General features: G+C 33.8%; 1 protein-coding gene and 1 pseudogene across 1 annotated transcript; both read left to right on the forward strand.

The window, feature by feature from the left end:
- The first annotated feature begins 6,785 nt into the window (after nt 1–6,785).
- On the forward strand, nt 6,786–18,875 carry APELA (apelin receptor early endogenous ligand). Its single transcript, XM_039876305.1, has 3 exons — nt 6,786–7,180; nt 8,537–8,626; nt 16,501–18,875. The coding sequence occupies exons 1-2, from the start codon at nt 7,105–7,107 to the stop codon at nt 8,623–8,625; spliced, it is 165 nt and encodes a 54-aa protein (XP_039732239.1). The 5' UTR covers nt 6,786–7,104; the 3' UTR covers nt 8,626; nt 16,501–18,875.
- A 1,074-nt stretch (nt 18,876–19,949) lies between these two features.
- LOC120613471 (calmodulin-1-like) lies at nt 19,950–22,385 on the forward strand (annotated as a pseudogene).
- The last annotated feature ends 75 nt before the right edge of the window (nt 22,386–22,460 follow it).

A 22,460-nucleotide genomic window follows, 5' to 3' on the forward strand; every position in this document is an offset into this window, starting at 1 on the left:
TATTACTTGTTTTGGCCTTTAGCAAACTATTTAATGCCAGTTTTCTCATTTATATAAAGAAACCATATTGAACTTCATTTCTAACATTATATGTGTATATTTCGAGGACATTTATTGAACAGCAATAGCATATAAAGTAGTTTAAATATTGTAGTGTGAGATATAGGCTCAATAGCCACACCAACTGAGTAATCGATCGCAACCATTTCTAGTTCAAGTGCCAAACTTTGGGACTGCTGGGGTAACAACATAATTATACATAATAATAAAATACTCTTTCCAGCTGGATCAAAAAGCATGACAGAGAACTGTTTCCAACATTTTTATCAAATATCTTGTGTGGGCACCCACTGTAGAAAGGAGAGAGTTAGAAATTGTTCTTGACGAATTATCAGGAAAAAGTCAAGCAAAGTGTAGCAATGCTAGACAGGATAGACAATGCTGAGTATCCTGGGATAACACTAATTAGACTAGATTCTCTGGGAAAGAGAAATAATGATATTTTGCAGGATGTTACTAAGGAGTGAAATAAGGGTCAGGGTTAAAAGGATGAAATGCTTGGAAACTGATCAACAAAGTTTTCTGTACTTTGTCAACCACACATCAACTAGCATGCTACCACCCTAGTATTCTATTTGAAACATGGATGCTTTGGGCTTATATTTTTCTTTCTCATAACATGCAACAAAATCCCTGCATATACTAAGTGTTCATTTCATGTTTATTAAATGAATTAATGAACCCTTTTAAATTTTCAGCCAAAGGAAATCGAAGTAGAGCCAAAAGTTAGGATTTCAGAGAACTTAGGAATCTATAAATGTAAAGACTAAATATCTCACATTTTAAATGAAAGATCTGATAAAATAACTTGACCGAAGTCATATGACTTAGTGACGGGAACCAGGAATAAAAATTCAAGTAGCTTGACTTCTAAGGTCATGCTATTTCCATTAAACTAAACTACCTTCACTTTTGGTGATGAACAAAATCACCATAAGCCAATATTCAAATACCAGGTTTCTATTCTATTAGTTTAATGTTAAGCTCTAACCCATTCAAGGTCTGAAGTTCAAAAATGTTTCAAAATTTTATGAATCTCAAAGTTTTAAATATGTCCTTAAGGAATTCCAACATGAGGTTTACTAGCAGTTTTATGTGATATATAATTCATCCAGTAAACAATAATTGTTTCCCAGGAGTCACTCAGATTTATTATGAAAATTCCTGAGACTGTTTTTGATAAAATAAGCATATAGACAAGGTTAAAAGTAGGGGTAAAGAAGATGAACTCAAAACATCTCATTTATTTTAAAGAGAAATATTACTAAGTGGGATCTCTCATGTCAATTGAATGATTTTTAGCTAATTTGTTCTTATCAGAAAAATATGTAAAGCTCACCAATATCTCTTATAATCAATAAAAAAAAATCTTCTTGATGCTATTTGGTCAATCACTTTAACCCAGTAGCCTGAGTAAGAATAACCACAATGTAGAGGGTATCTAAATGTTCCACATATGTTGTGACTTCTATTATTTTTGTACTTGACATAAATGAGAGTCTAATACTCCCATGAACATGTTATTTTTTTCAGGTTTGCCAGGCATATGAGGGTTAGGAAGATATCCATACTCTCAAATGTGTGTGCCTTTTTTGGAGATATGGTTTCTTATGAAAATATATGTTTTGGCTCAGATGTTAGCTTGATGCAGCATTTATGATCAGTAATGTTTTTTCAACCAGCACATGTGCCCAAGAAGATCCTGGGAAAAATTTTGAGTGAGCATTGTACTGAATAAATGTTTTACCACACTCGATAATCTAAATTTATACGTTTGACATCTCCAACTTGTCTAATTTACTATTTACTCTAAACAGAGAAAATGTCAATTTTGGTCATACATTTTCAAAACCAATAATTTTTTATTTACTCTGATTCTATTTTCTATAACTTTGTTAGTTTCCTCTTCAGTGTTAATTTGGGACCCAAGAATGGCAGTAGATAATTAAGGGAGGCCTAGGAGAACTAATGTAGGCGATGAAAACTAAAAAGCATGGGATTGATCTAGACCTAGTGGTTCAAATGGAACCAAGATCAAAAGAAAAATGGATACTAAATTCGGAGGCCAACCAATGGATTGGTTAAAAATTCAGAAATAGTTAGAAAGCAGAAAAATGAAGAAATGGGAAACCAGAAGGAAATAAGGCCTCAGGCAGATAAATGAAGTCAAAATGAAGTATTGTGAATGAGTAGTCAACACTATCCAAGCAATTAGGACTCAAAGAGGTGATATTCTACAAAAATAAAAATTAAAAAATTAAATAAATAAATAAATTTTAAAAAATTTAAAAAAATTAGGTGATATTCTTGGGAAGACAGACTCTAAATTAAGCTGTAATCCATATTCCCCAGATTAGTTTTAAATGTCTCCATCTGTGGGCAGGATATAATCTCACCACAGAGACATGTAGTTAACCAGGAATCAAGAATAGATCCTGATAATACTAAGATCTACTTTCCTATACTAGTAATGCTTAGAGTGGAATTTTACTAATTTATTTATTCAATAATAGGTTAGATAATGAATATATAGCAATAAAGAACAGATAAAATTTCCTGTTCTCATAGAGTTTACATTCCACAGAGGTAGGTAAATCACAGGTTATGGAGCTTAGTTACAGAACCAGTTTTCAGACATGAAAGGTACCTTAGTTTCTATCCTTATCTAGGTCAAGTTCCATAAACTGCTATCCTAGTATTTGCTCTAATTAATTTCTGAACTTACCTCATTTTTTTTTTCACCTGTTCCAGGTAAATATTTTTCATGTATTCCTTTCCTTTATCCAACATTCACCTCCAGAGCCATATTATTTTTTAAGTTCTCATCTATTCATTTTTTAATATCTTATGATTTCCATGTTCAATTCAATTCAATATGAATTTAATATTTCTAAGAGGAGACATCAAAAAGATAAAAGGACAAGTCTCTCCATTCAAGGAGTTTTTATTTCTGCAGGAGTCCATATGTCCTCAAGAAACTGTCAGACCAGGATGAATGTACTACGGCCCACATGGGAGGAATTAAGTGCTACGGTGGTGAAAAGGCTATGATAACAGGAAAATTGCCAGCCCTCCAGAACAAAATCAAAATCACACTCAGTTGGCAGGAATGAGGAAATACTTATAGAGCAAACCTAGTGAATTTATTTAAAAATTAAATTAAATAAGATAACATTTAATGAATAAACATTAAATTCAAGAATAGGGACTGTGTATGATTCCTCATTTTATCCCTATACCTAGAACAGAGCCTGGAACATAGTAGTCCTTTAAGTACTTATCTGTTGAACCGATTTTTAATGATTGCTTTAAACCTTGAACAACTCGTAAGACTTTGATTATGAAAAATTGGGACAAACAGAGCAGATGTTTCCAAAGAAACACACAGCATGAGCCAAAACCAGAAAGAAAAAAATGTGAGCCGAGAGTAGACTAATTTGGATGGATTGAAGTTTTCACGGAAAAGGCCCTATTTAAAAGCTTAATGATTTGATGTGAGACACACCAGCGTCAGCAGTGTGGTGAAAGTTGTCATCCAGCATCAAGGAGAGGAGATGTACCTGGAGAAGATGGTGATGCAGCAGAACAATCAGGGTGGACTCTATTTCAGATATCTGACTGAAAAGAGGCCGAATGAAAATGGGCAAAAGGAGGTAATTTGTAGGTTGGGGAGAGCATGTTTGAAGGGAGAGAGCAATAGAAGGAAAGATTAAGATGCAGGTGGGAAAGAAGACAATATAGATGGGGCAGGATCTCTTAGGACAAATGATGGCACAGGATGAAAATCAAAGGAGTAAGAGGCCCAGAACTGGATAGATGCAGGCCTCATCTTGGCTTTGCTATTAGCTCATTTATTTAATTTCAGGCAAGTCACTTAATTCTCTAAGTTTGTTCTCTTATCTGCAAAATGGAAATGAAGCTTATATCATACAATTATTATGTCTAAATAAAATAACTTTTTTTACATTCCTGGCATATGCAATATACCACTATATAAATAAGTATGTTTTTTATAGAATTATATAGAGAATATATCTACTTATAGAATATACAAATATATAGAAGTGTACTGGTTTCCTAGGGCTGATGTAATAAAGTACCACAAACGAGGTGGCTTAAAACAACAGAAATTCATTCTCTCACCATTCAGGAGGCCAGAAGTTCAAAACCAAAGTGTCAGCAGGTTTGATTCCTTCTTGGGGACTTAGAGGGAGAATATGTTCTATGCCTCTCTCCTAACTTCTGGTGATTGTTGACAATCCTTGCCTTGTAGCAGTATAATGACAATCTCTAGCTCTGTTGTCACATGGCATTCTCTCTGTATGTCTCTGTGTTCTTCTTCTACTAAGGACAACAGTCATATTGGATTTAGAGCCTACCTACTTCAGTACAATCTTAATGTTAACGAATTACATCTGCAAAGAACCTGTTTCCAAATAAGATCACATTCTGAGGTTCCAGGTTGACATGAATTTGGGGGAGACACTTTCAACTCAATATAAAAAGTATTTTCCTACCTTATCCTTATAATAGCTTCAATAGGCTATTATTGTAAGAATTAGGATTTGGACCTTAGACAAGAGGATAGCAAAATGGTTGAAAGCTCAGATCGCAGAATTTGAATTCTACCTAGGCTTCTTTCCAGTTGTGTGGCCTTGAAGCTTACACCCTCTTTAGTTAATTGTTTTCTCATTTGGTAAAAAGGAAGTAATACTTCAGAGTGTTTTGAGGAGGTTTAAGTTATGTAATATGTGTAATACATTTAGCATTGTACCTTAACCAGAGTAACAGGCTTGGATCTCAAAGAGAGCTGTGCTTAGGTAGGGTAAAAGTGGAGGTGTCTGGTCTCATAAAGATGATTTATCATTTTCATCTAGTTGAAATCTAAAAAATCTAAAAGCCCCATTTGCAGAGCCACTTTTGTTGTTTTGACTTAGCACTTTGATACCAAAATTTCTCCACGCCTGGTGGTTCAATACTACCATGAATGATTTAGCACCATTGCTGATTCAAATTCTACAGAAATGCTGGCCCATAAGCAACTGCTTAAACATAATCATCCTCACCTTCCTTAAGTTGTTTTCTGAGAGAATAATTTTAAAACATATAAAAAATAATGTCTTAAGTTTCATAAGTTTTATATATTATCTCACCAAACCTTTATAACTCTTAGGTTGAAAACCAGGTACTTCATCTAAATTTTTTTAAATGAAAAAATTAATGTTCAAAGTGGTTATATGACAAATACAACATTTTGCTGTATCCTGGTCAGTGGAGATGTCATATATACTGCACAGTACTTGCTTATGTTGTCCATATTCTAGTTCATTGTTGATTATCTGGTTATAAAATATAAAATTTTAATCTATATATACAGTCTATGGTAGTCCCAATATCCATAAAGAAAACTCACTACTATATCTTTGAATAGAAATATAACTTGTCTTGAAGTTACATTGTCAAAATCTATATTGTCCTCCTGTTGGTTTGCTCGATTTAACACTCAATCTTGTTAGCTGGCTGTTTCCCAGTGTGCTGTAATGAGAAGCTTGCAGAGAAAGTAAGTCTGAACAAATCCTTTGCCATTCATGGAGCACTTTTATCCCAGGAGTCCAAACTCTTGTATTCTATTGATTGTATGGAGTGACGTACAAACACAGCACAGTAATGCAGTACCCTATGCTTCCAGTCCCCAAACTGGCAAATATCTTTGGATTTTAAGAAAACAACTTTAGGAATTTCTGTATGCTATTGCCTGTTATTAAGTGCATGCATAACTAGGCAGGCAGGGAGTTCTGCAGACTGACTTGCAAGATCAAGATAAATTATGCATTACTTTCAAATCTCAGGAAGCCCAAGGTTGTATACCAAGTACCTGAATTTAGAGAAGCCAAATGCAACAGAATTCCTGGCAGTTTATAAAAGCTTCATGTGCTTTAGATTTTGTATTTTGGCTCTACATGTGTTTCAGAAGTATATCTACATTTATCCTTTTGGTTTACTTTATACTAAGTACAATGATTTCCGTTTATAATAGCTACATATCACAGAAAAGGAAGCACTTAAAACAAAAAGGGACCTTAGTGTATGTGTGCAAAACACAAAACTAGACTGTTTCTGTGTTTTTCGAACTCATTGGGAGGTGAATTGAGAAGCTTTTTCCCATCTCTAATTTCTGTGTCTGTGATATGTTAGACTGGCATTCCTCCACATATAAATGTTTTAACAGAACACAGATTCTATAAGTTTGTGGCTTGTTTAAACTTCCTTTTTAAAAATCCTGGCCATATCGCGGACAAAAATAATCCCCATTACTTTTTTAATTGTTTTACAAAATAAAAATATAAACATTTTTCAGATTTATTTCAGAACATTCTAAACTCTAGGAATGCTTATTGATATAAACACACATAGATTAAGCAATTTAGAGATTTGGGATAAATTGGTACCACTTTGTAGTAGGTTAGGAAATAAGAAAGAATTTCAGCACATGTTTTGCCACAAAGCATTTGGGAGTCTTAAGTTAGAGCTTCAGAATTCCTTCTGAAAAGGACAAAAGAGAGACTTCCTGTCATTTCAATTGCTTTCTGCATGTGGGACCAATATGGGCAATACAAAGTTTAAACACATGCAAATGGTGAGGGGAGGAGGCAAAACCATGCCTAGTTTTACAGGTTTCTCCAAATTCAGATTGCATCAAGTCAGTATCTCCTACGAGCTTCCAGAGTAGACTTCCACTGAAGTTACAGCACACTTGAATGCTTTATTTCAGCAATATTTGCTTATGGAAATAAAGGGGAGTGACAGAGGGGAAGGAGGAGAGGCGTGGAGGAGGGGTTTGAGGCCGGGGGAGGCTCTCACCACAGCACAGCGCACCAGTAACCTTGTCTGATGTGATCATTAACCTTTCTAAAAAAACGCAGCTGGCAGTTCTCCGAGGTTTGTCATTAGAATGTGAGAAGAGCCACACAGATATTGCACAGACTATTCAAAAAAGTTTGGTTTACTTTGAGAGCTATAGCTCCCCTTCAGTGTGGCAGAAAAATGAGATTTCAACAATTCTTTTTTGTATTTTTTATTTTTATAACGAGTCTTCTTCTTATCAATGGACAGAGACCAGGTAAGGCTTTGGTACATTTATACCGAGTAACTTGTGTTTATGCCTGTTTGTGTCCATGGGCCTGTGAGCATGATCGTGTTTATGTTTGAAAATCTCTTAGGTGTGCTTGAGGGTATTGGGCTAAGTGTGTAGGATTTTGGAAGTATGCTATCCTGTTGGATCTATTTATCTGGATATATTTTTTAAAGCTGGAAATTAAAACGATGATAAATATTTTACCACTATTTTTCTAATTTCGAAGAATATTGATCCCTTAATTATTGTAGATATGTTGTCCTTATAAGTAAGAAGAAATTGAAATGCCCGGTATATTCATTACAGACATAAACAAACTTACAGATTTTAGGTAAAATGCAAAATCTAAAGAAGTTTATTAAAAGCACATGGCTGACTGAAGTTGGAAAATGTTAGCTGAATTAACAATATAAAAATCATAATATGAAAAATTATAGATGAAATCTTAAAACAGTCAATAGCTGTTATTTCTAGTTATATAATAAGATGTGTCACTTTTAAAAAAGTATAATTTTTAGTATTGTGCTTACACAGCCAAAAAGTGTCAAAAATATATGTGGTCAAGATAAATAATATTAATTTACTTGACGTATTTTTAAAGATGATATCAGCTGTGTTGTTCTTATTCAATAGAAATTTAATAAACCATTATTTTAATGTGTTTTTCTTCAAAGTCAAATATCTAAGATTTCAAAGCACTGACAAATAAAAAAATTTTAAAGTTTTCTGATTCAGGGCAAAACAAACTCAAATTTAAGTAGAAAGGTGATTAAATTTATATCCAGATATGAAATGTTATTTACTTGATAATATATTTCTCCGCTTAGTACAGAAAATAGTACATAACTGGTTAAAAATTCAGTTTCTGCCTTTTAGTTAATCAGAATTTTGATCACTGAGGTTATTTCAAATGGAATCTCCTGGTATGCCCTTTTACATAAATAAGAAAAAAGTCAAATTAGCAACTCAGAAAGCATTCCTTTTTACTATTTACAGCAATTGCTATTTAACCCATTTCTACTTTTCTGAAATACGTAGCACCTCGAAGCATGTTTTTTTAAACATTTGTAATTAATTCACTATATAAAATAAATGGTCTAGGAGCATTTAGGAAGAAGTCATGTAGAAAGAGGAGGATATTACTATTAGATCCTGCTATAACATGAACTGTTAGAAATATATCTTGTGTATTTGCATCACATTAATTTTTTATATCATAATCGCAGCTAAATAAGTAGCAAATAATCACAGTATAGGTTAAAAAATATTCCCTTGTATCTTCCAGATTAAACAACAGTTAATTTTCTAAAAAATGCTCCTAATACTTCTTTTTTTCCCCAGCTAATCTGGCAACGAGAAGAAAACTGCACAGACTCAGCTGCCATCAGAGGAGATGCATGCCTCTCCATTCACGAGTGCCCTTCCCCTGAGGTATTTCTGATGGGAAATAGCTTTCCTACATGTAGGCAATGTTCTAGATTGGATATACCAGAGAATGTCTATTCATATTTTGTAAAATGTGATAATGGCTTTATGGTAATGTCAGTTTAGGGGATGCATACTAACACATGAAATGACATGATGTTTGGGAATTGCTTGAATAGTTTAATGAAATAGATGAGGAAAATGTAGGGAAATCTTAATAATTGTTTAATCTGTGATAGTTATATAGGGATTAATACTATTCTGTGTGTTTGACAATTACCATAATTAAAAAATCAGGCACCAGGAGAATATAATTATGAAAGTATATTCAAACATGTGTTTTGAAAGAAAAACACTGGATAGCTTTCTATGTTATCCAGAATAAGCACATTTCCCATTAAGACCACTGTGTGCTTGAAAGCATTTGGACATATTTGCCTAACACCAATGATGTTGTAGCCTCAATATGCAGTTTATTTTACCTGAAGACATGTCTTTTAATATAAAAAATCAACTTAATATTAATGGCAGGGCAGCTTTTTGGCCTCACTTACAGAATTGGTCTTAATGGTTACATCTTCAAAGATAAATTCTGAATAGAATTTTGCTCCACTCCCATATTTGGGGGGAGAAAAAAAAGATGACTAAAAGGCCAATGATTTTATACCACTACCACCATCACCAGTGATACTGCCTAAATCAATTAACTTCAAACACTTGCCCATGTTCAAGTTACTTCATACTCGAAATAACTTTGAAAAAATAAAAAATAAAAATAAATTTGGCATTCTATTGTAATTATTTTAAGCTCTGTAAGTCATAAAATATATCTTCCCTTAAAAAAAGTCATAGAAGTAGTCCTCAACATACACAGGCAATCGCTAAATTAGCTTATTCAGTTGGTCTATAGACTAGCATTTATGGCACTATTCATTCAGAGGAAAGAATGGTTGCTATACCTATTGTTTAATAATGTGCTTTTCAAATCCAGTGAAGACCCTGAGGAGGACACTAAAGGAAGGAAGAACAATACAGTAATAAGCATTTATCATGAGGACTAAGACAAAAGGCCAAGTTCTCTATGTCTGTATCAGTAACAGATTAATCTTTGCTATCAAAGTATGAAAAATAAATTTGGTGGAGGAATCCAGAAAGATACAATAAGTTCTTGAGAAGACAATTATTAGGGACTAAAACAGACTTCGAAAGGATTTTATACATTAAAAGATCTTTTGCTGTGTGTCGATAATGCATTTCAGTCTCACATAAAATAATGGTAAAACCTGTGCTGAGGAGGAGTGGAGAAGTTCAAGATTTTCCCAGCACTCCTCCACAAATAACAAAGAGGAGAAGAGGCATTTCACAATAGGGAGGAAATTCCTGCATACACAGAGAAAGATACCTTACATAACTGTGAATAAAAGCCCTTAGTTAGCCACCACTATCCTGGCTTTCTCCACAAACCACCTGCCATAAACCTAGGGTTGCAAGTAAACAAGGTAGAGTAGTAAAATTTGAAATGTCAAAGTGAAGGAAAATCTTGACCTGCAAAACCAAATTTGTAAACCAAAGGGAAATTTAAGTAAAGGCCATGTAAACCATTTCATAATAGCACTCCTTTACAAAATTAGGCTGATCCTTTAAAGATCTGCTCAGCTTACAGCATCCATTTTCTCAATGTTTAGACTAGTCCTGCATTCCAGCTACAGTTCTTTGAAGAATGTGTAAAAGCCACATTTTGGAATCCAGAGATAGTATAAGTGCAATGCAAGATAAAATAATTTTTCCAAGATCTTGCTGAATCGTTGCTATAACAAGTGCTATCTTCAAATCTGATAGCACAATGCTCACTGTCCTAAATATTTGTACATTTTTATATATCTTGCGACAAAAAATCTTGACAACTTGACAACTGAGTAAAGGCACTATAGACCTAGGTAGTAAAAATCTAAGGCAAAACCTCCCTTTCATTTATCCCCCTCTGTTTTCTTGCAGGCTTTAGATAAAATCACATGTGGTTATTTGATTCAGTTAGGGTCAAGTAAGACTGTAAAATGATAGTAAGGTAAACAGCTGACTTTGGAATTTTTCCAAAATAACCCTTTAGAGTGGTTTAGACTTTCCACTCACTTAGTAGGAATGTTCTGTTAACTTTACTTCATCAATTTTTTCAGCTCCCAGCGTCCTCCTCAATGGTTCTCAGTAATGTTTCCTAACAAGTAAATAGAAATAGAATTAAATAGAAAATGTGTGCTGTATATAATTAATTTACTTTGATTTTTTCCTCCCACAAAAATATTTTGGCATCACATTCAGCCTTAAGTGAATTAGAGGAGAGGAAAACAAGTGAAGGGGTATCAGGAAGTCCAAACTTACAGATTAATGTGAGAGCCACAGAGTGGAAAATGGGGTAGAGGCTTTAGATTCTAATGACATTGCCCTTCTAACAGTAAAATTTCACTACATCAATGCTTTTATTTATAAATATGTATTCCAGGTTACTACATACTCTATTTATATATACTTTATCTGGGTTTTTAATAATAATTTAATACGTTTTCATGCTGTAAAATTTTTTTCTAATAGTATGGAAGAGTGTAAAGTCAAAAATAAAAGTCTTCCTATCCTATTGCCCATTTTCACTCACCAGAGATAATAACTATAGCTATAAAAAGATTTTTGGTAAAGGTAGTTTTTATAAATTGAGACCAGATAATATTCTCTTGCCACCCTTGATTATTATTCAAAATATAAGTCCTTCAAGTTTTCTATTTTCTGCATTATTCTTACCCCTCAAAGTCTTGGACTTCTGACCCCCTTGACAGAACCTGTCTTGCCTCCCAGCTCTTTCCTCAAATATCCTATTGTCCTGACCCTTCTTACTCCATTCTGCTTGTTTGGCTTAACTGAAAGCCAACTTTGTCTTCAGCACAGAATCTCCACTTTAGTGGAGTATTTCATCTCCAACTTTAGCAGGGCTCTCTGGAAAATACCCTTCTGCTAACTCTTAGATGTTTCTGATTCTCATTCAGCTCTATTTCAAATCTTTAATGACCTCTAGTTTTCTTAACTTCTTCACCTCCTTTTCCAACTCACAGAAAGAAGTAATTCCTCTTCCCAGAGAAAAGGAAGATAATCAAGCTTCAAATCAGACCTTGCCCCAAACTACAAATATCCACATCTGCAACATGTCTTCTATTTTTCCTCCCTAGACTTTCACTAAGAGATTCCTCTCTTGGGTACAGTTCATCTATCTACACCTAAGGAACTCTGATCCAACAATTACTCCCTTTCTTCCCCAGAATGTTCCTTAGTCAAAATTCATCTATTTCATCTGGAAAAAAAAAAAAATGTACCATCAACCCTATTGTGCTCTCTGGTGACCAATCCATGTTCCCCTTACAGCCAAATTTCTTGAAAAATTGGCCGTTTTTTGACCTCCCATCTATTTTCAACACACTGTTCCCCATTATATTCTGGGAAAGGTCTCTAGAGACTTCCTTCTTTCTCAAATCCAGTGAACACATTTTGGTCCTGATCTCACTTATCTTACTGCAGGTCTAATCACAGAATGAATTTAACTGGGTTTCAATGACACCATGCTCCCTTTTAACTATTTATCTCTGGAACAAATCACTATTCCTTTTAGGACCTGTAAGAGTGTCCAAAGGATTATGTGGAATCTCCTTAGCACTGATAAAATTTTATTAGAGAAAAAAAAATAGATAGAATACACAGGCTTTCCCAAGACCTTCTCTTCCACTAGGTCTCAACCATGCACACCCATGGTTATGCCAGGAGCTTGGACAGCCACTGCCGCTATTCTAACTTCATCAGGTCTTCCAAAATATTGACCACCTTTCTCCATATCCACTGCCTGGTCCTCTCTAGTCTTCCTTTTCTTCATCTGACTCTAGTCTTCTTTTTCTTCATTCTTTCCATAACTGCTGCCAATATTGCAGGTTTCCTTGCTGCTATCTTCATCTCATTATTCTGGAAGAATCCTAAAGTCTTCATCCAAGCATGTTATCGCTACTGGAGAATATACAAGAAGTCTGATAGGAACCACTTGTAAATTCCTCATCTTCAATGTTGGTTCTTCACAAGTGTCCGGCAAACCTACTACATTCCTGTGGTCAACTTGCCTCCTTGCACTCCACAATAACTGTTTCTAACTTTTTCTACTCACCTTAAATTTTAGACCCTTTTCTTCATTTTCAGCAGATGGCCTTATCTATTATATCAGAGAAAAAAAGTCTTCAGGTGGTCTATATCTCAACTTTCCAGTACCAAACTAGAATCTCATCTAATCTACTTCTCATCCTGCCCACCCCCATTCTTTTCTTCTTTCTTCTTGCCATGGAAGGCATGGCCATTCCTCCAGGAACCCATTCTCCCCTTTGAGGGAAAGGAAGGACACGTATTAGGAAAGCTAGAAGTTACTGACCAAATCCTGACTGTTCGGGACCAATTGCTTCAGAGGTTATGGTTTGGCTTCCTGGGCTGGTTGTTAACCGAGTTTGTGGATCAGAGTTCTGTTTTAATATATGGTCTGGCCATTGTCTATTTGGATATCAATTTCCCAGCTCCAAACTTATTTCAACTCGAAATTCACACCACCTAAGCCTAATCACTGTTTACCTTGCACCAACCTCCTCACATCTTCTTTTTATCTATTCTTCTTATAGCTTCGTACTGCTTAAGGCCCTATAGTGATTTCTCATTACTCTTAAGATGAAAATAAAATCTTAATGTAACCCATAATCAAGCACTTATCTACCTCTCCAACCTTATCTGACTCATTGTGGCTATATGAGTTTATCGAAGGTGTCTTGTTCTTTTGCACTGCAGGGTATTCATTTATTTTCTCTATCTAGAATCTAAGGTGTTCTTTCCCTTATCTATCCCTAATTATTCCTACTCAATCAAGACTTTGATCAAATGTCACTTTATTTTCGTGTACGTGTGTGTGTATGCCACATATAACTTCTCTCATTACACTGGTCCGAGTAACTTTGGGAGGAGACCTTGGGGTTCTTTTGGTTTTAGATTTTATTTATATTGACATTGTGTTAGAGTTTTCAACTTTATACGTATTCTTTTTTTTCTCTAATGATAACATTTTTATATATACAAAAATTATATGTATCATATATATTTAAACATATGTGTAATGCATTTACTACCTTCTTTACAAGTTGCTAAACAGATGTATTTGTAGATATGGAGACAGTTATTTGGAATGACTAGTATTTCGTTGTATGGACAGCCTTAATTTATTTAACTTGACTCTATCGATAGATATTTATGCTTTATTTATGTTATTTGGAACAATGGTGCAGTGAACACGGATGCATACATCTTTGAACACTTGTATACTTTCTTAGAAAATATTTATAGAAGTAGAATCACTAGGGCATGCATATTTTTTAAATTTTTTGAGATATAATTCACATACTATATGTGAATTACTCATTTAAGGTCTACAGTTCAATGGTTTTCACTACATTCAAATAGTTGTGCAGCCATAACCATAATCAATTTTAGAACAGGAGCTTGGACATTAAGACATACCCATACCCAGAGTGTGCATGTGGCTTGCCACATTTGCACGCACTGGTTTGTAGTCTTTTTTCCTGAATAAATCCTTTCTGATGATGAAAAAAGAAAAGAAAAGAAAAACCCATACCCATTATCAGGCACTCTCCACTTCTCTCCAACTTTAATGCTAGATAACTACTAACCTACTTTTTGTCTACAGATTTGTTTATTCTGGACTTTTCATATAAATAAGTTCTTAAAATGTGTGTGTGTGTGTGTGTGTGTGTGTGAGAGAGAGAGAGACTGGCTTCTTTCACGTAGCTTAATATTTTCAAGGCCCATCCATGTAGTAGCATGTATCAGTATACTATTCTTTTTTAATGGCTTAACAAAATTCTATCATATAGAAAAACCACATTTTTTTTTTACCAAGTCATCTATTGTTTCCACTATTTGGCTATTAAGAACGATTTTACTCTGAACATTCATATGCAAGTTTTTGTTTAAACCTTTGTTTCAATTCTCATGAGAATATACCAAAGAGTGAAATTGCTGAATTACATGGTTATTCTATGTTTAATTTATTGAGAAACTGCCAAACTGTTTTCCACAGAGGTTGTAGCATTTTACATTCCTACCAGCAGTATATAAGGGTTCCAATTTCTCCACATTCTCACCAGCTCTTGTTAGTATAGCCATCCTAGTGGGTATGAAGTGGTATCTTATTGCAAGCTTGATGTGCATTTCCCTAGTGACTAGTGATGTTGAACATCTTTTCATGGACTTATTGGCCATTTGACTCTCAAATCCTTTGTCCATTTGTCAACTGGCTTGTCTTTTTATTGTTGAGTTGTAAGAGTTCTTTATATATTTTGAATACAAGGCCTTTATCAGATATATGATTTTCTTCCATTCTATGGGTTGTCTTTTCATTTTATTGGTGTCTTTTGAGCACAAAAGCTTTTAGGTTTGTTAAAGTACAATCTGTCTATTTTTTCTTTGGTTTATTGTGCTTTAGGTGTCATATTAAAAAAAAATGATTAATCTAAAATCACAAATATTTACACCTATGTTTTCCTCTAAGAGATTTATCACTTTTATGTCTATGATCTACATGGAGTTCAATTTTGTACATGGTGTAAGGAAGGAATCCAAATTCTTTTGCATGTGGATAACCAGTTTGGATATCTGGCCCATATGTTAACAATGCTATGCATTCTCCCATTAAATTATGTTGGCACTGTTGTTGAAAATCAATTGACAATAAGTGTAAGGGATTATTTCTGGACTCTCAGTTCTATTTCATTGATCCACATGTCAATCTTTGTGCTAATACTATACTAATACTATACTGTGCTAATACTATAGTGATTGTAGTATTGTAGCAAGTGTTTAAATTAAGACTGTGAATCCTCCAATTTTGCAGTTCTTTAAGATTGCTTTGGTTATTCTGGTTCCCTTGAAATTCCAGGTAAACTTTAAGACCAGCTTGTCAATGTCTGCAAAGAACAAGCTGTAATTTGGATAGGGACTGTGTCAAATCTGCAGATCAACGAGAAGTATCACCATCTTGACAATTAAGTTTTCCAATTCGTGAACATGGGATATATTTCCATTTATTCAGATCTACTTTAATTTCTTTCAACAATGTTTGTTTTTAGAATACAAGTTTTATACTTTTTTTTGTTAAATCTTAAGTATTTTATTCTATTGATGCTACTGTAAATGAAATTTTATTTCATTTTTGAATTGTTCATTGCTAATGTATAAAAGTATAATTGATTTTTGGTTATTGATCTTATATCCTATAACTTTAATGAAATTATTGATTCACTCATAGTTTTTAGTAGATTCCTTAGGATTTGCTATGTACAAGCATATGTCATCTGCAAACAGAGATAGTTTTACTTCTCTCTTCCTTTCTAATCTAGGTGTTTTTTATTTCTCTTTTTGCCTAAATGCTCTGAGTGGAATCTCCAGTACAATGTTTAATAGAAGTAGTGAGAACAGGCATCCTTGTTTTATTCCTGGTTTTAGATGAAAAGCATTCTGTCTTTCACCATCAAATATGATGCTAGCTGTGGGTCTTTATAGATACCTTATCAGGTTGAAGGAGTTCCTGTCTATTCCTAGTTTGCTGAATGTTTTTATCATGAAAGAAGAGTATTAGGTTTTGTCAACTGTTTTTTGAGATTATCAATGTGTTTTTTTGTCCTTTCTGTTAAAATCATGAAATTTTCATTACTCGTCTATTTAAAAAATTAAGCATGGGTCAATTTGTCTGCTGAATAGCATATCTCATTATGATCTATTCTTTCTCTTTTGCCTTCCAAATATAGATCTGCCAGATGAAGAAGAAAAAGAGTGAAAGAAGAATACCTATCTACCCACCTACACATTAATGTGCTTGCTTAGAATTTCCTGTGTGAAAAAAAATCATTTGAAAGCACCTGAGATGTATTATTAGTTTCACAGGATTCTTTTCTTCCCGTTTTCTTTTTAGAGGGAAAATAACATAAATCAAAAAGAAATTACAGTTTGAAGCACAATTATTTACCTGCATAATAAAAATTTCTCATCTTTCCTGCACATTCATATATGGATTAAAAAGAAAAATACTTTGTAATGTCTTAGAACTCTCTAGTAGAAAAAGTGCAAGAATTAAAATTTTTTTCTTTCATAGTCCTATTATTCTTCAAAAATATTAAAATAACTTGTATATGTTTGAGTGATTATTTTAAAAATGCTAAATCTGAAATCAATTGCATCAACTATTTGGCTTTGCAGCATTGAGAGAAATAATTAGTTCGTCAATTATTTATATAGAGAGACTAAAAATAAGCTATTAATTGCTACCAATTTTATATTATAAGCTTTAATGTTTATGAAAGTATTTTTATTTTGAATAACATTCATTTAAAGTTGTAAAAGAACGTTCGATGTAGTCATTGTAGTTCATTTATTTTAAAACTACTATGTTCATTTCTGAATCTTTTTGTCATCATGTAATTACTAATCAAGCTAATGTTTGATTTCCTTTGAAGTTCTGTTTTATATTTTTGATTCATTTGTACAGATAGTTTCTTAGAAAGGGCCATTTAAAGTTTACATTTAAAGTCTCAAGTGGGGCAATAGCTTTATCTAACATGAGTGCCCATCTTTGTTCTAGGTTCTGTTTTGCTGCTGTTCAACCTGTGGTGGTGAAACATGTTTAAAAAAAAAATCAGAAAGAATTCAAGGATATGAAACTATCCTGTCTAAATTTGAATTGTACTGATAATTAGGTGTTCCCAAGTTGTTAAATATACTCTTAATTTGTATTTATTTAAAGACTGTTAGCTCAGTGTCATAAAGTTCCTATTACTTTACTGTAATTTAATCCTAAGTATAAAGTTTATATCTTGACTAGAAATTTTACTTTATAAACATTATAGAGAAAGCCATAAACTATTAACCCTTATTTTGCTAAAATAAAAGGTTGGGATTAATATGTAAAAAATTTGATATAGAAATTCTGACATAAAGTTTTTCTACCTTTCATAGCTTATTAACAGTGTCTTTTGGGATAGAAGGTGCTTATATAAAGCACTGTAATTAAATTTACACACAAATAAAAGACGTTTCATAAAATGTATTACCTCATTTAAATTAGATATTTGGGGAAATTCTAAATGATTTTTAGGATAAATTATAATTTCTTACATGAATGCATTTCAGTAGAAACATAAGCTATTATCAATTTATGTTAAAAACATGTACTTGTTGACATGTTTATACATTTTGTACAAAAAAAGGAAAACTATATACTTAAGATATATCTCATTGGATATAAGCCTGTACATTTTCAAGTACAGATTCTCACATTCACTGAAAAAGTTAAAATCGAGCCATACCATTGTAAGGTAATTAATTGGTTATAGATTCCTGCTCATACCACTTCAAAAACTTTTCAGAAAAACACTCAGTGATTTGAGTATCTATTTGTCCTTTTTAAAAATGTTTTAATCTTCATAGTGTTATTTTATAGTTGTCCTTAGTTTGTAAAACAAATGTTCAGAGTATTGAGTTCTGTTTCTAACACTTATCTCTCTTCCATTATTTGTTCCTTTTAATTAAGGCATTTAAGACTTGATATATACCCTGCCACTAAAAATTTTTTACTTAATTCAAGATTATTAATGTAAGGGCAAAGATTCTCTCAATATCTATAAAAACTCAACAACCAGTGGCATGTATGCTGAAAGCGGCATACCAGAACAAGTCCACGACAATAGAGCCATGTTATTCACTTGGCCAGGGAGAGTGGTAGACCAGAAAAGTGTCAAATATGTGTACTTTCGGCTTAATCATCCCTATGATTTGGTGTTTTATTCTTTTTCTATTAAAAGTCTTTTGTAATTTATAATATTTTAAGAATCCAAAGGAGAAGAGATTTTACATAGTTTACTCAAGATGTTTAAGCGTATTAGAAGTAATGGTGTTAGTGAAGTAGAGCAGTTGGAGTGGTGGACTGAAGAACAAATGCTGATCCCTTCTTTCTTGGCTCAGTTTCTTCCAAACTCTGAACTCAGTCTCTGGTCCTATTCTTGCATCATTTTCACTCTCCTTTGCAGGGTGAAGACTAAAATGAGTGGGCGCAAAATTTAAGGGTATGCCAAAAGCCTCAGTAATCAAGATTAGTAATATTTTAACACCGTTTTTGGGGAAAAAAAAATTAACACCAGAAAGAAGCATGATGAACAAAATATCAAACTTTTAGGAAAAAGACAGTAACAAGAGCCTTTTTTGAGTCATATTGGAGCCTGAGTTCCAGCCCTTTGAGTCATCTCTTCTCACTTCTCCAAATGACCTCACTCCCTAAACCCTAAATCTTTATCTCATTTTTTGTTCTTGGCTTCTACTTAGCCAGAGTGTTCATGGAAAGAAAACTGGATTCTAGCCTCGACTTTTTACATCTAAGCTCCCATCCTACTATAAAATGTACTTAAACTCCAAGGAGTCTTGGAAAGAGGTAGTGAGGTTGGTAGTTTGAGGGCTGAGCACCTATCAATTGTTCTGCAGAAAAGTCCTATGAACCCCATCTGAAAGTTTGTGATCCAGTTGTCCATTTAAGGAATACCTATACCATCTGGTTATTTTAGGATCATTACAATACTCTATTTTTACAAGTTTTCATAATACCTTATATCAACTGTTTTGTGGCTATGTGACTGTATAATATTCTTTAAAGTTTTTACTCTGTAATGGGTAAGAGTAAAGAAATATTGTGGCATGTAGCCATTTCACAGTTTTTCTATTTTTACCTGGTTGGATGTGTTAGTATGTCAGTTTCCACACTATTCTCCAGTTAAGTTACAGATAAAGCTTTTGTGTTTCATAACTCAAAATAGTTAACAGTTAACTATTAGTTTATGTGATTTTAAAGCCACTTGTTTATGACTTAGGTGAAGTCTTTAGTTTGTATAACAAACTAAATTTGTATAGTTAACAGTAAATATGACTTGTATAAACTGAGCCATAAGTGTCATGAAAAGCTCAATTGCTACAAGTAAACCAAAACAAAAATATTTCTAATTCTTCAACATTTGGTAAACTCTTAATAATATGAATCTTAAAAAATGAAAAGAAGTTCTAAAATTGGAATTTGAAAAAAAAAAACACCAAGATTTTTCTGTTAAAATCTTATAATTTCTGATGAGATTATGGATGATATTCTCCATATTATGATTTTTGCAGTCTTTTTTTAGTGTACCTGAGTCTTTTTAAATTCTTTAGGTTTTTTTTTTTTTGTCTAATTTAAAAAGTACTTGTTAGGAAGAGAAGGAGGAAGAGAGGAAGAAAAGAGAAAGGGTTCACCCTCTGCAAAGTGGTTTCCCAGTAATCCTGTGGGAGTAAGTATTATTTTGTCCATTTTTAGATGAGGAAACAGGGACTTAGTAAGAGGAACCTAAACTCACACAGGTAGTAAACTGATATAGCTAAAATACAAATCCAAGTGCTTTCCAAAATGTGCTCTTAACCACTAGGATGTAAGAGGAGTTTTAAATTATTAAAGCCACATATTTTGTAACGCTATAAAAAATAGTTTCCTGACCTGCAAATGAAAAATAGAAAACATTTCCTGGTTCATAGTTTTATTCCACCTTTTGGAAGCAGATCAGTGCAGGGACCACCACTTCAGCTTACTTAGCCAGAGACCTGTGCATGTCTCTGTATGATTCAACTGAACAAAGTTTAGATTAATTCCCTCTTAACTTTCCTGTTCTCCTCTCCTTTCAAGGAAACTTGAAAATTATTTGCTTTAACTATTTTTTCAAAGAGAAAGTACTCACATAAAATAAAATTTCTTTTTGTTAATCATATTTAAGCAGAATATTTCTAACAATGGAATGTTTTTTTGTTTTGGGGACATAGCAGAACGATGTTCCAGAAACTTTTTTGTCTTAACCAGTAAAAAATTTAGCACAGGTTTGATGTGGGGATCATAATAATTTCATAAGCTAATAGCATACAGGATAATCTCTTAATAAGCCAAGCAGAGAAATACCATTTTAAGCAAATCTGTCAATTAATCACACTATCGTTTTGGGCAAGGGGAGGTAAAGAAATAAAGTCTAAATTTAATATGAGGTGTATGTTTTACATGAAGAGGCACTCAGAGAGTCGGCCACTAACAAAAGAGCTTATTTCCAGCTGCCAGGGCAAAAACAAAAGGCCCCCATTGCTACAGCATGTTGCTAGGGAACAAAAATGCTGGTGTTGGTAGGCAGGCTGATCTCTTTCACAGGGCCAATGTGAGTTTATCAACACTGTCTTCAAGGAGTGTCCCGCTGACAGGAGCGAATGCCGCAAGGGTCTTCAGAGAGTTTTTAGGTTAGCTATGAGTTGCCTCACCCAGACCAGTACTCAGTCCTCACAAACTCTCAGGATTTATAGCTAAATGTCCCCTTGCTATAGTGGCTTCTTCACATATTCTCATCAAAAGCCCTTAGCGGGGCTTCTCAGAAGCTGCTTATTAATGACGGAGATGTAGAACAATGACACCCTGACATCCTGGCATGACTACTTCATTCATTCTTCTCTCAAAGCAACTTGTTTTCCTTTGTCATAAACAAGTGGACTAAAACAACTTCACCTAAGTCATAAACAAGTGGCTTTAAAATCACATAAATCAATAGAAAACATAGCATCAAAAAAGCTTGGCCTTTTCTCTGAAAAATTATTTTCAAATGGCAAAGAAAATACACAGATTTTAGCGTCTTTTTAAAGACAGCTTTACAACTATATAAAGCAAAATATGAAACACCTGCTCCCTCTATGATAGAGAAGGACTCATATTTTGTATCTTACAGTATTTAAATTAAAACCATATACTCGCTCCACAGTAAGAGAACAAACAAAAAGGGGGAAAGCTGCTGCCACCAAAAGTTTAGGAACCACAACTTTAACAATATCTGTTGAGGATGCTCTAATCCACACCTGTATTTAACTGCCCACTAAGCACTACTTTTTGAATTTCTTAAAGTCACCAAAAGATCTCTTCCCCAAATTGCAGCCAGTCATCCTTTCAAAATTCAAATTTTAGAGTCCATGTGGAGCGAGCGAGCTGAGGGGTCGTGTGGTCACATCTTGGAGACCTGTGGCTCTTGCAGCATGGCTGACCACCTGACTGAAGAGCAGGTTGCAGAATTCAAAGAAGCTTTTTCATTATTTGACAAGGATGGTGATGAAACTATAACCCCAAAGGAACTGGGAACTGTAATGAGATCTCTTGGGCAGAATCCCACAGAAGCAGAGTTACAGGACATGATTAATGAAGTGGATGCTGATGGTAACAGCACAATTGGCTCCCCAGAATTTCTGACAATGATGGCAAGAAAAATGAGAGACACAGACAGGGAAGAAGAAATTTAAGCAGCTTTTCCACGTGTTTGACAAGGATGGCAATGGCTATATCAGTGCAGCAGAGCTTTGCCATGTGACGACAAACCTTGGAGTGAAGTTAACAGATAAAGAGGTTGATGAAATGATCAGCGAAGCAGGTATTGATAGTGATAGTCGAGTAAACATTTGTATGAAGAGTTTGTACAAATGATGACAGCAAAGTGAAGACATTGCACAGAATGTGTTATATTTCATGTCCAAAATTGTTTATTTGCCTTGTTTGTAACTTACCTGTAAAAGGTTTCTCCCTACTGTCAAAAAATATATATATGTATAATAATTAGGACTTCATCCTTCCATGTTTTCTCCCCTTATTCTCATTGTCCTGAAACCTTATTTTAGAAAATTTATCAAG

Source organism: Pteropus medius, unplaced genomic scaffold, assembly GCF_902729225.1.
Source record: "Pteropus medius unplaced genomic scaffold, Ma_sr-lr_union100, whole genome shotgun sequence".
NCBI classification, from domain to species: Eukaryota; Metazoa; Chordata; class Mammalia; order Chiroptera; family Pteropodidae; genus Pteropus; species Pteropus medius.

Coding starts and splice junctions, on each gene's coding strand:
- APELA (XM_039876305.1), top strand. CDS start 7,105: ATGAGATTTCAACAATTCTTTTTTGTATTTTTTATTTTTATAACGAGT. Junction 7,181..8,536: donor TATCAATGGACAGAGACCAG/GTAAGGCTTTGG, acceptor TTTTTTCCCCAG/CTAATCTGGCAACGAGAAGA.